The 13,188-nt window shown below is 34.4% G+C and overlaps 2 protein-coding genes across 2 annotated transcripts; both read left to right on the top strand.

Moving 5' to 3' along the window:
- Positions 1 to 957: 957 nt before the first annotated feature.
- LOC111400388 lies at positions 958 to 1,689 on the top strand. The gene is made up of 2 exons (XM_023027805.1): positions 958 to 1,287; positions 1,396 to 1,689. Exons 1-2 carry the CDS (start codon positions 958 to 960, stop codon positions 1,687 to 1,689), a joined length of 624 nt encoding a protein of 207 aa, XP_022883573.1.
- Positions 1,690 to 4,098: 2,409 nt separating this feature from the next.
- On the top strand, positions 4,099 to 6,608 carry LOC111400387 (uncharacterized mitochondrial protein AtMg00810-like). Its single transcript, XM_023027804.1, has 2 exons — positions 4,099 to 4,832; positions 6,506 to 6,608. Exons 1-2 carry the CDS (start codon positions 4,099 to 4,101, stop codon positions 6,606 to 6,608), a joined length of 837 nt encoding a protein of 278 aa, XP_022883572.1.
- The last annotated feature ends 6,580 nt before the right edge of the window (positions 6,609 to 13,188 follow it).

Below are 13,188 nucleotides of genomic sequence, written 5' to 3'. Positions count from 1 at the left end.
GGTGTCTTTTTTCTTCATCTCTACGTGCTCTCTCTCGGCCTCTACTCTACTGCCTTCCGTCGCTTTTCTTTGTGTTGATATCTTGGTGATATTTCTCCTCCTTTGTCATGGTTTCTAAGTGGCAAAAGGTCTAGCAACCGTAGATAGAACCTTTGTGGTGTTCTTGGGTCGTTTGGTTTAGGTATTGATTCGAGGTTTTGTTTACTGAGCTTGTATATCGCCTTGGTGATTGAAGATTTCACTTCTTTACAACTCCTTCTCCTTCTTCCAAGGCGATTAAACATTTATAGGGCAATGTTTCAGTTAGCCTGGACGATCCAACTTTTGAGAATTTTTTGACTTTTGTTAATTTGAAGAAATAGCTTTGTATTTGTCATATTCTCTTATTGTAGTGAAATTTTTACCATTTCATTTGCATAAAACTGATTCATTTACTTTGTTTGGGATCACATTATTTAATTTACTCGATTTATAGTTTGTTGAATAGTAAGCTTGATTTTTGGACAAGATAATATGGGCTCAAGGATTTTGCTTATATGCCCAAATCAATTAAAAGGCCCAACATGCCTAGCATTTCTAGAAACATTATCGAGAAAAATCTATGTAAATATCTACTAGAAAAATCTATATAAATATCTAAGTAAGATAAGTGGTCTTATAAAGAATAACTAGAGAATTCTAAGAAAATATCTTGATGTGTGGTCTAGGTGTCTCTAGAAAATTGTGAGGACTAGAATCTTCATGTAAACACTATATAAAGGGGTAGAGTCCTCCATTTTGTAACAAGCTAAAAAAGTGTGTAAAGTCTTGAAGTTGAAAGATACAAGTTTCCTTTTTTTTTTTTCACTTCCTTCTTCCTATTAGTATTGTCTTCTTAAAAACCTTAGCCAATCCAAGTTAGGAAACCCATCTTTCCTCCAACAAACTGGTATCAGAGCTTTAAAGTTCTTGTGAAAAATGGCAAGTGGGATGATTCCTTCTCAAGTTTCCCAACTTAACAAGGATAACTACTACAATTGGGACATAAGGATGAAAGCGTTGCTCGGATTGCAAGATGCATGGGAGATCGTAGAGAAAGGCTACACGGAGCCACAAGACGAGATCTCTTTATTCCAAGCACAAATGGATAGTTTGAAGGATGCAAAGAAGAAGGACAAGAAGGTGTTTACCCTTATCTATCAAACCTTAGATGAATGCACGTTCAAGAAAGTAGCTTGTGCTACTACGAGTAAGGAAGCATGGGAGATCTTGCAAAACTCCCACAAAGGAGTTGAGAAGGTGAAAAAGGTTCGACTCCAAACACTTTGAGGTGAGTTTGAAGCTTTACATATGAAAGAATCGGAATCAATTTCTGACTACTTCTCTAGAGTATTGGCTATTGTGAATCAATGAAAGAGGAATGGAGAAAAGTTGAACGACACTCGAGTAATTGAGAAGATACTTAGGTCTTTAGATTCTAAAATTCACTACATAGTTGTAGCCATTAAGGAATCTAAAGATCTAGACAGTATGAATGTCGATCAACTCATAGGTTCTTTACAAGCCCATGAGGAAAGACTAAAGAAGAAGGTGAAAGAAGAGCCATTAGAGCAAGCTTTTCAAACAAAGCTCACTTTGAATGAGGGTGAAAGAAGGTTCGGGAGTAATAGAAGCCAAAGCGGAAGAGGACGAGGACGAGGCCAAGAGTGAGGAATAAGTGCATTCTACAAGGAGGATAGAAGACAAAGCTCATTTTCCACCAGAGGTCCTGGAAGAGGAAAAGGTACGAGGCAAAATGAAGGGTCAAGGTATGACAAATCTCAAATTAAATGTTATAATTGTCAAAAGCTTGGTCATTATGCTTCAGAATGTAGAAATATTACTAGTCAAGTTAAGGAGGAAGCAAACTATGCTTGTCGGGAAATTGAAGTGGATCCTGCACTACTGTTGGCTTAAAAAGGTAAAGAGAGCAGAGAAAAGAACACTTGGTATTTGGATACAGGAGCAAGCAACCATATGTGTCGAAGAAAAAATATGTTTGTGGAGCTTGATGAATCAGTAAGCGGCAGCATTACCTTTGGAGATGAATCCAAGATCCCAGTGAAAGGAAAAGGTAAAAACTTGATCCGCTTGAAAATGGTACGCATCAATTTATCTCAAATGTCTATTATGTGCCAAATATGAAGAATAACATTTTAAATTTGGGACAACTCTTAGAGAAGGACTATGATATTCATTTGAAAGATCATAGTCTTTCAATAAGAGATCAAAGAGAAAATTTGATTGCCAAAGTACCTATGACAAAAAATAGAATGTTTGTGTTAAGCATTTAAAATGATGTTGCCAAATGCTTAAAAGCTTGTTTTAAAGATTCATCTTGATTTTGGCACTTGAGATTTGGGCATCTAAATTTTGGAGGCTTAAAGTTATTGAATAAGAAGAAGATGGTGAAAGGTTTGTCTCCAATAAATCATGTGGATCAATTATGTGAAGGATGCTTACTTGGAAAGTATTCGAGGAAAAGTTTTCTAAAAGAAGCATGTACAAGAGCTAAGAAGCCACTAGAACTTGTACACTCGGATGTTTGTGGGCCAATCAATCCAAGTTCTCTCGGTAAGAGCAATTACTTTGTTATTTTTATTGATGATTTTAGTAGAAAAACTTGGATCTATTTTCTCAAACAAAAATTGGAAGTTTTTGAAACTTTTAAGAAGTTTAAAGCTCTTGTTGAAAAAGAAAGCGGATATAGTATAAAGGCCTTGAGATCAGATAAAGGAGGAGAGTTCACCTACAAAAAGTTTAAGAAGTATTGTGAGGAGAATAGAATTCGTCGCCCATTGACGGTTTCATACTCTCTACAACAAAATGGAGTAGCCGAAAGAAAGAACAGATCCATTTTTAACATGGCCCGCTGCATGTTCAAAAGTAAGAGATTGCCTAAAGAACATTGGGCCAAAGCTGTTAATTGCTCCGTGTATCTGTCTAGCCGATCACCTTCTAGAAGGTGTGGAATAAGATACCATAAGAAGCGTGGAGTGAAAGAAAGCCCAGCATCTCTCACTTACGAGTATTTGGGAGCATTGCATATGCTCATGTGCTAGATCAAAAACGGTCCAAGCTAGATGACAAAAGTGAAATGTATGTTTTTATCGGTTATGACTCTCGCTCTAAAGGCTACAAGTTGTATAATCCAAACAAGGAGAAGATCATCATAAGTAGAGATGTTGAGTTTGATGAAGAAGAAGCTTGGGATTGGGGTGTCCAAGAAGAAAACTATGGCTTCTTACCATTTTTTGAGGAAGAAGAACAAAAGAATGGAGAGCAGCAAGAGCTTATCAGTCCACCTCTATCACCTACTCATGGAGATGCTTCTCCATCATCTTCACAAGGAGAAAGCTCAAGTGAAAGGACACCATGAATGAGGAGCCTACAAGAGCTATATGAGGTAACAGAAAATCAAAATGATCTCACACTCTTTTGTCTTTTTGTCAATTGTGAACCAATAGGATATGAAGAAGCGGCGCAAAATAAAAGATGGAGAGATGTTATGGATGAAGAGATTAAGGCTATAGAGAAAAATGACACGTGGAAGCTGACAACTCTTCCCAAAAGAAAGAGAGCGATCAGAGTTAAGTGGGTATACAAGGCAAAGAAGAACGCTAAAGGAGAAGTAGAAAGATACAAAGCAAAATTGGTTGCCAAAGGCTACAACCAATGGTCGGGAATCGATTATAAAGAGGTATTTGCTCTTGTTGCTCGTTTAGAAACCATAAGATTAATTATCTCTCTTGCAGTGCAAAATAAGTGGAAGATATTTCAAATGGATGTGAAATCAACTTTTCTAAATGGTTATCTCGAAAAAGAAATTTATGTAGAGCAAGCAATGGGCTACAAAATAAAGGACATGAAGGTAAAGTCTTGAAACTAAAAAAGACTTTATATGGGTTGAAACAGGCTCCAAGGATATGGAATAGTAGAATTGACAAGTATTTTCTAGAAAATAACTTCACAAAATGCCCTTACGAGTATGCCTTTTACATAAAGGTAAATAAGAAAAGAGATATTTTGCTTGTTTCTTTGTATGTAGATGATCTTATATTCACAGGAAATAATTAAAGAATGATCACTGAGTTTAAGAAGGCTATGACTCAAGAATTTGAGATGACGGATATCGGCCCTATGACTTACTATCTTGGGATTGAGGTTAAGCAAATGGAGGATTGTATCTTTATTTCACAAGCAAGATATGCAAAAGAAATTCTAAAGAAATTCAATATGGAGGATTGCAAGCCTTTATGCACCCCCATCGAATGCGGAACCAAGTTGTCGAAGAATGATGAAGGTGAAAACCCAACACTTTTTAAGAGTCTTGTTGGAAGTCTAAGATATTTGACGTGCACAAGACCAGATATCCTTTTTGTAGTTGAGCTCATCAGTCGCTATATAGAGACACCTACCATGACTCATATGAAAGTTACAAAGAGAATTCTTCGCTACATCAAATGTACTCTTGATTATGGCTTAGTCTATTCATCATCTAATGAGTTCAAACTTGTTGGATATAGTAACAGGGATTGGGGCAGAGATAGTGATGATAGAAAGAGTACGACTGGGTATGTGTTTTACTTGGGTGACATAGCTTTCACTTGGAGCTCAAAGAAGCAATCGATCGTAGCACTATCTACATGTGAAGCTGAATATGTTGCAGCTACATCAAGTGTTTGCCATGTGATTTGGCTTAGAAACTTGTTGAAAGCGCTTGGAGTTTCACAAGAAGAACCAACCGAAATCCATGTTGCTAACAAATTGGCATTGGCATTGGCAAAGAACCCAGCATTCCATGACAGAAGCAAGTACATTGATATAAGATATCATTTCATAAGAGAAAGTATTGCAAAGAAAGAAGTGTAGCTGAAATATATAACCTCCCAAGAGCAGATCACTGACATTCTCACTAAGTCACTTAAGCATGATGTGTTCCGCAAGTTAAGAACTCTACTTGGAGTAGGAAAATCAAGTTTAAAGGGGGATGTTGAGTAGTAAACTTAATTTTTGGACTAGATAATATGGGCTTAAGGATTTTGCTTATATGCCCAAATCAATTAAAAGGTTCAACATGCCTAGCATTTTTAGAAACATTATCTAGAAAAATTTATATAAATATCTAAGTAAGATAAGTGGTCTTATAAAGAATATCTAGAGAATTCTAAGAAAATATCTTGATGTGTGGTCTAGGTGTCTCTAGAATATTGTGAGGACTAAAATCTTCATGTAAACACTATATAAAGTGGTAGTGTTCCCCATTTTGTAACAAGCCAAAAAAGTGTGTAAAGTCTTGAAGTTGAGAAATACAAGTTTTTTTTTTTTTTTTTTTCACTTCCTTCTTCCTATTAGTATTGTCCTCTTAAAAGCCTTAGCCAATCCAAGTTAGTAAACCCATCTTTCCTTCAACATAGTTGTGCTTCACATAAGCATCTTTTTGTATATATTATTAACACAATCCGTAAAATACATGATTTCATTCAATCATTTGTTGTGACAAAATATAGATTAAGGAATCATTATCTTGACTTTTTGTCATGGCATTGTGTTATATAAATATCTCACACACAGTTAATGATTTCTCGTCATGACTTAAAATCTTGTGGGTAGGCCTAACTCATTCTTTCATAGTAGATCTTACTTAAGGGGATGGAATCTAGTCCTCGTTTTTCTTTTGTGGAATGAACCTCACCTTTGGTTTTTGAAATTTCATCATAGGCAGAAGAGAACTCGCCTTTAACTAAGACTATTACAGGAGGGAAGATGCTCGTTCTTGCTATTCTCGTGTTTATCTCTTTTTCTCACTATTATTACCCTATTTTAGATATAGCCTTGGCTTGATTGTTTTGATATTTATGCTTTTACCAATACTTGCGAAGTTATCATTACTAACAAGTAGGTTTTTCTACTTACCTTTCACAGCATCAGATGCTTTCCTATATAAGAATTTTCAAGCTTGTTTATGTTTTCATTATTGATTGGCCTTTTAGTTGGCCCACTTGCTAGAGTAATCTGTCTTTTTAGAATCGGTATTTTTTCATTGAAGCCATGCTAAAGTTCAGCCATAGGCATCTAGAGATGATTAACCTGCATTTGATCAAAAACATTTTTGAAGAATATTAATATTACATATTATTCTCTAATAGACTTTGATGCCTTTGCGAGCTATTGGGATTCACATTACCAATGCATCATAGTAAGGATATATGATTCCTTATTCTTCATCATTATTTAAATGTAATTAGATTCAATTTTTTTATTGGGATTACCTTAAATCCAAAAATTTCTTAATGCAAGTTTCCTAACTATTTGGGATACTACCTTTTGGCGTTCCTCATTTCTCCAACAATATAGGGGTTCTCAATTATATTATTGATTTCTCTTATCGAATGTCTAATATTTGGGACATTAATTATTGCCTATGACATCTTTGCATGTTTTTATTTTTTTTTTCCTTTATCTTGTCTTTTGGCTGGATATGCAGTCCTCCAATTTTTAGGTACTTCATGCATGTTTCTCTGCTGGGTTCCTATTTCACCATTTTAACCACTTCGAAGAATTCACCTGTATCATTATTTCTGGCCTGATGGGTTATGCAGAACTTTGCCTTCGATATTTTAGAGGATTGATTTGTTTTATTTAAAATATGTGAGGGTGCTGTAGAAAGCGTGCACGTTTTGCCCTAATTTCATCAAAATGAGGGCATGGTACTTTTGACCATATGGATGCACTTGCCCTTGGGTTCATAAAAAAGAAGGCATGGTACTTTTATCCATCTGGATGCATATGCTGAGCTTTTTCTTCTGAAAATTTTCGTGTAGCCTTGTTCCTTGTACTTTCTTCACTTGATTTTTGAGTATATCCTTTGTCTAAATCTCATATTGCAATCGGTTTACTAATTGGTGGAAGGAACATGGATTTTCCTTTTTAAGATCTCTCAAAAAGGAAGTTTTTGTTAACAAGCCATTCCATAAGGCCTCTCACCTCTTCTTCTGACATATATTTACCAATGATCAGTTCAACTCTAAATAGTGTGAAATAATTTTTGACGGACTTTCCTTCTTCTTGCCTCACAGTATTTAACCCTAGGCGTAGTACCTGTTCCATCATTATTTTTAACGAACATTCCTATGATTACTCATTTCTTGATTGCAGGTTGGTCTTCAATTTCTCCATACAAATGTAAGTTATACAAGCTAACCAAGCTTTCCATTATCCGATCTTCACGGTGATTTTGCTTGTCATACTTCTTGTTATGAGGGTTATTCTCGTCCGCGAGTCTCTCTAGGCTAGGATTGTTCATTTGCCACTCATATTGCTTTCTCTATAACATATTATTGTGGACTTTAAATACCAGTAACTTATTGCTCCTCCTAGGGAAGAAGTTAGCAATGGGGTCAATTTTACTCTCAGAAACTTCAACTTTCCAACTCATCCTCAAACTTTGCAGAGATTCATTTTCAGCTGTTAGTATCTTAAGGGTTTTCATCATTTTTTGTATAGTCTCTACTATAGATGTCTTTGTCTATAAGCGACACTACTAAGTGGAGAAAATGTTGATGTATAATTTTGACGGCGTTTCTTCTCAACGTCGTTTGGGATTCATATCACAATCTTCAGAACCATTGCTTTGCTTTTCCACTTTGATCATCATTTGCATATTTAAATGTTTCGTTGATTAAAAGGGCAAAATCATACATTTCTTTGTTCAACTTTCCCCTATACGACTCCAATTTGTTGACAATCAACAAATTCCTCTTACCAATACAGGATTTTCACCTCCTAAACTCACTAGTCTTAACGCTTAAATAGGAGTGAGAGGCGGTATGACTATTTTGGAGGGAGATATTTGAATTTTGCATGCTGTTCTCTTCTCATGAGGGAGTATTTACAAATTTCCTTGGAGCTTTGGGTCATTCTAGAAAATGATAAGTGGCGGCTATTTAGTGGTGGGCTAATAAGTGTTTCTGTTATTTATTCACGTGTTACTCTATGGTTTATGGGAAGTGCTGTTGTAGGCATCCCAAATTAAGACCTAGACTCCTCAAAACTAATGCAATAGTGGAAGTAAAGGTATATCCCACGAAGAGTATTTAATCTACTTTTTATGCTATATTAAAGAGAATGAGGGGTTTTGGTTATAACACAGTCAGCTTTAAGAAAATAATTAATAGCAATGCAAATCAACGAATTAAATGAAATCAGTTGAATGAACCTTGATCTAAGTCAACTTTCACCGTTGGAGATTTACAACTGGTCATTGTTCCACATATAATTATCAATTCACATTTTAGTATTCACCGTTGGAAATATTTTCCTATTTCTCCTTAATTGTAGTTAGTTAGAAAACAAGGGCTCTAATTAACCCTAATTATTAAACAATCCTAGACAAGCGCTAAGATTTAATTTAATATCAGCCTTACACATTATTGAAATCGATGAATTGGATAACGGAAGCACAAGCGATTACATTTCACCGATTCTAACATTCTTCCTAGGATTTAATAATTCTTGAAGTAGCAAATCATCAAACCCTAGTTGCTTCAGAAGTTAAAGGAATCAAACAATTACGGATATGATATTTAACTTAGCTATTGTTCGTAACACATGATAAACTAATAGGCCTTTTTAGCAATCAAACATAACAATCATAAATTTATGTGCAGAAGAAAATCCAATACTGAAAATATAAAGTAAATAATGAAAATCAGATGGATCTCATAGTTATAATGACTCCATGGCTTTTGTTTCCTTCGATCATGTACAAAGAATTAGTTCTACGTCATGAATCCTAGAGCACAAAGAGAGAAAAATATGCATGGAGGCGTATCTGTACATTAGGGGATGATTTAGGGTTTATATAATGTGAAAAAGTTTTATTTCCATAAGTGTTTGAGTGGAATTAGGAAACCAGACTTCGCGCACCGGAATTCTTCTATGTGATTGCATGGCTTTTGGTCTTGCGATTGCATGGTTCAAGCATTTTGAGCCTATGAGTTCTCTGAAGCATTTATGCGACCGCATGGCTTTTGTGCTATGCGTCACATGGTTCAATTATTTTTCTTCGCTGGATAGTTTTCAATATTTTGGCCATAACTTTCTCTTTCGGTATCTAATTGAGGCGATTCAAAGTGCATGGAAAAGTTAATGCAAAGAGATACAATTTCATTAGAAATAGACTTTCCCAATCCAAACGTTTACTATGTCAAAAATGGGTTTGAAGCATATACTAAAAATCTGGAGCATAACTTTTTTGTTTGAAAGTTGATATGTGATAATATTTCAACTATATTTCATCTCTTTGACTTCTTTTCTCATCCGATTGATCCCTAATACTATTGAATCTTCATTCTATCATCCAGCTCATCTATGGATTATTTGCAACTTGGTCCATAAACTTTCACTTTCTTCCATTTTGGTCATTTTTCGCTCTTTTCTTCCTAATTCCACAATTTCCATCCATTTGCAACCTAATTCAAAATATAAGGGTACTAAGTATATTTAGGCATCAATTAATCATAAAAATGCAAGTATTAATGGGTGGAAAACATAACCATTTACATCCTTATGAGGTTACAAGTCATTCTTTATTGGTTCACCTACGTGTATTAAAATAAAAGATTTTACCGCCATCAAGGGGATGGTTCACCTTGCATCTTATGAGACAAAATATAAGTATTCTAAGTAATGATACGCGTAATATGAGTATTCTAAGTACTCTCAACTAAATTACACAAAATTCAAGGAATTTCAATACCACTTTATGTGGCCACTTTATGGATTGCAGTAGAAGAGACAAATTAAAATAGAAGTATTCTAAGTAATCTCAACAAAATTATACAAAATTCAAGGAATTTCAATACCAATTTATGAGGCCACTTTAGATGCCCATTTGAAAATTGTTGATTATTGGTTAAACACATGAAAGCGTTCTTGGTTTGGTCTTGTTCTAATCCAATTTAGTTTCTCTTTTTCCTATATAATGGTTTCATTTTTTCACAACTTTCAATGGGATCGCCTCAATCTCATACTCAAAATATCCGGAACGAAAAGGTAACAACCCCTACATGAAAGTGTTGTTTGCTAGGCAACCCTTGCTAGTTTGCCTACTTCAACTTCTAAATTAAATAAGAAAATACAGAATATGAGTATTCTAAGAAAGAAATCATAAGTAAATTAAAGCCCCCAAATTGAACGAATTTCAACATTTAGGAGGCCAAAAGAGGAATCCATGCTTACATGCCTGCCTTTTTTATTATATCATTTTATTTTATTCAATCAATATCGCTCTGATTTTAGGTTTATCTGTCTACATAGAATCAATAATTTCAACTTTTCAATCTTTAATAAGAATCGACTCGATCCATTTATCAAGGTATCGTACCCAACCCTTCATGAAAGTGCCGTTCCTAGCTAGTTTGCTATTCATACTCCTATAATTTTATTCAAGAAATTAATTGTTCCATGTTATTGATTATGGACAACCTGTCCACCCATATGTTCATTAATGCCAAAGTCATATAATGTGCATTACACTCTACTGACCTAACATTTAGGCATGGTTGGGTAGATATTCCATGCTGATATTTAAATCTGAATATATTCAATTCATAATGATATAAAAAAAAATTAAAAAATAAAATAAAATTGTAAACTCATGATTAAAGTTGTTAAACTTAGGGTTTTGATTTGATCGTTTTGACTGTTTTGAGAATTAAAATGTGGGACTGAAGGATAAAAAAAATTAAATTTGGAGGATGAGCAAAGCTCATGTATGAATTATACACGAAAAGAAAAGCTAAATCAATTATCTAAAATTGTAGAATAAAAAATTATGTAGAAGTTTATGTTAGCAATGAATGCATTTTTATTTGTTTTTATTTAATGCATAGCTACATGTCGTATCATGTTTATTTTTAAACTCCTTATGGTATTTTCATTAATAGATATACGAGTAAAAATCCGTACTTGTTCTAAAATTTTGATATAAAGACTTTTGCTATAGCCAAGCTTCAACAGCGACTGCTCCTCGCTTCTGGCTGCCTTATTTCGTCACCTGAGATCCAAGTCAACACCCAAAAAGATCTCTTGATTCTTTGCAGTTGGGCTGCTAGGAAGCAAGCTACTTCTTGCCTATCTCACCCCTTTTCTTCTTATTAGTAATATATGTTGCCCCTCTCCATTTTAAATGATAAGGTAAACTTCCAAAACTCTTTTCTTTAGCTGGGTGAGCATTCGCTTTTTGGATCATCTTCTGCCCAATGTAGTACCCCCATTTTTTGATTCCCATTGGGTTTATCTTGTTCACAGGTTGATCCGTGACAGCAAAAAAGGCGATCTTGTGCTACGTAGATTGTCCAAACTATATTTTTTGATAGTTTTTGTTATTGGACAAGGATGAAGGTTAAGAAGGCTAGAAGTTTGTGCTGGAAAGCAAAGCTTAAGCCTCACGTTTTATATATTTCCAGCAAAATCACTTTCGTCTAGGTAATTTCTAGTCTAAACAAGTAAGACTTCCCTTCATTTCAAGTTTTGAAAGTCGGCCTCTTTACTGGCTTATTAATTGCACATGACTTGATATGGGCGCGCCCGTTGACTTAATCAAAATGGCTAGTTCTCTTGTAATTAAATGACAAAATTCGCTGAGAATAAGTTGATCAAATAGAATAGTTACTTAATTAGTTGAACTACATGCTTTTATATAAAGTTCATATCATCATTTTCATTTTCAATCAAAAGAAATCGTTTTCTTCATATTCAATACGACAAGAATTACAATAATTTGTTATGTACTCGTACGTACCATTGAAATATATTTGTGTCACATAATAAACATAATACAAGCACTTGAGTAACATACAAAAGGATCGAGCCCCTCTGCCACAGAAAGAGTGACAGAGGCTCTGACCGATCCTCACATTAGGTGGTGGGGCCACTTTTTCCTCCTAAGTGTTTAATTGTACTGGGCCCGACATGTGAGAGTAAGTCAAAACCTCTATCATCCATTTTTCTGACAGAGAGGCTTTTTCCTACGCAAAATAGATATAATAGTTTGTTGAGTGCAATATACTTCATGATAGTTACAAGGAGAATAACCTTATTGAATATATATTCTTCAAATAAAATAAAATTAATAATTGACAACAAGACCTAATATAGACTTTTCGTCTATTGAAATCATTTTCTCTTGAAAGAAGAAAGAGCCCATGCAACAAATTTGCAATTATCACACGCAATCACATTCAATTTTCCTTTTCCCAAAGTAACCTTGACACAAAGTTATATCTATAAATATGGATCTCCTATTCAGTTTGGCAAGTAGAAATCAATTGAGACTTGCTCATTCAAAAGAAAAGAGAAGCTCTAATGAATAGCTCCATGAAACCTCTCTACCTCCAATCACGAGTAGCCGAAGAAGAAAATAACGAACTTAGAAATATGGATTTGCAGCACGACAAGGCAGCCAATGTGACTCCGGCAAAAAACCCGATGCCACAAACAAGGAAGCTCGAGAGGAAGACAACAGAAGATATAAATGAAAGTGCTGAGGCATTCATCAAGAAATTCAAGCAGCGATTACTTCTTCAGAGGCTGGAGTCGATAGAGAACTATGAAGAAATGCTTAAAAGGGGAACATAGCTTGTGACTATATATTATAATATTTTTGTAATGTCAGATTTTGTTCTAAGAATTATATATGCGTTGAATTGGTTATTTGTGTTGTAAAACTTTATTAATATAGTGAATTTATGCCTCTTCTTTTAATATTTATCTATGTTTATTCAAAAGAAAGATTTTGAAGAATGCTTGTTATCAAATTAAGCCTTTGTTTGAGCCCCTTTTATCAATTTTTTTTTTAAATTTCATTTTCAATAAAAAATTCTTCAATAAAATAACTTTACAAATAAATATAAAACTTTTTTTCTTATTTATTAACCATACATTCTCCAAAAAATACTATCTCAAAATATAAATTTTCCCCAAAATAGGGCTCAAACAAGGGCTAAATATATCAATTCAATCATAGGTTCGTCCACAAGTCTCAAAATCTTGGACAGAAAACATTGAGATAGTATCTAAATCACTTTTGATAATTCATAGAGGTGCAAAGTGACCGTGCAAGACAGAAAGAAGAGCCCAACATAATTCATTTTTAAATTTTTGTCG

The sequence above is a fragment of the Olea europaea genome, chromosome 10 (assembly GCF_002742605.1).
Source record: "Olea europaea var. sylvestris chromosome 10, O_europaea_v1, whole genome shotgun sequence".
NCBI lineage: Eukaryota > Viridiplantae > Streptophyta > Magnoliopsida > Lamiales > Oleaceae > Olea > Olea europaea.
This window is presented reverse-complemented; position numbering and strand designations above follow the sequence as displayed.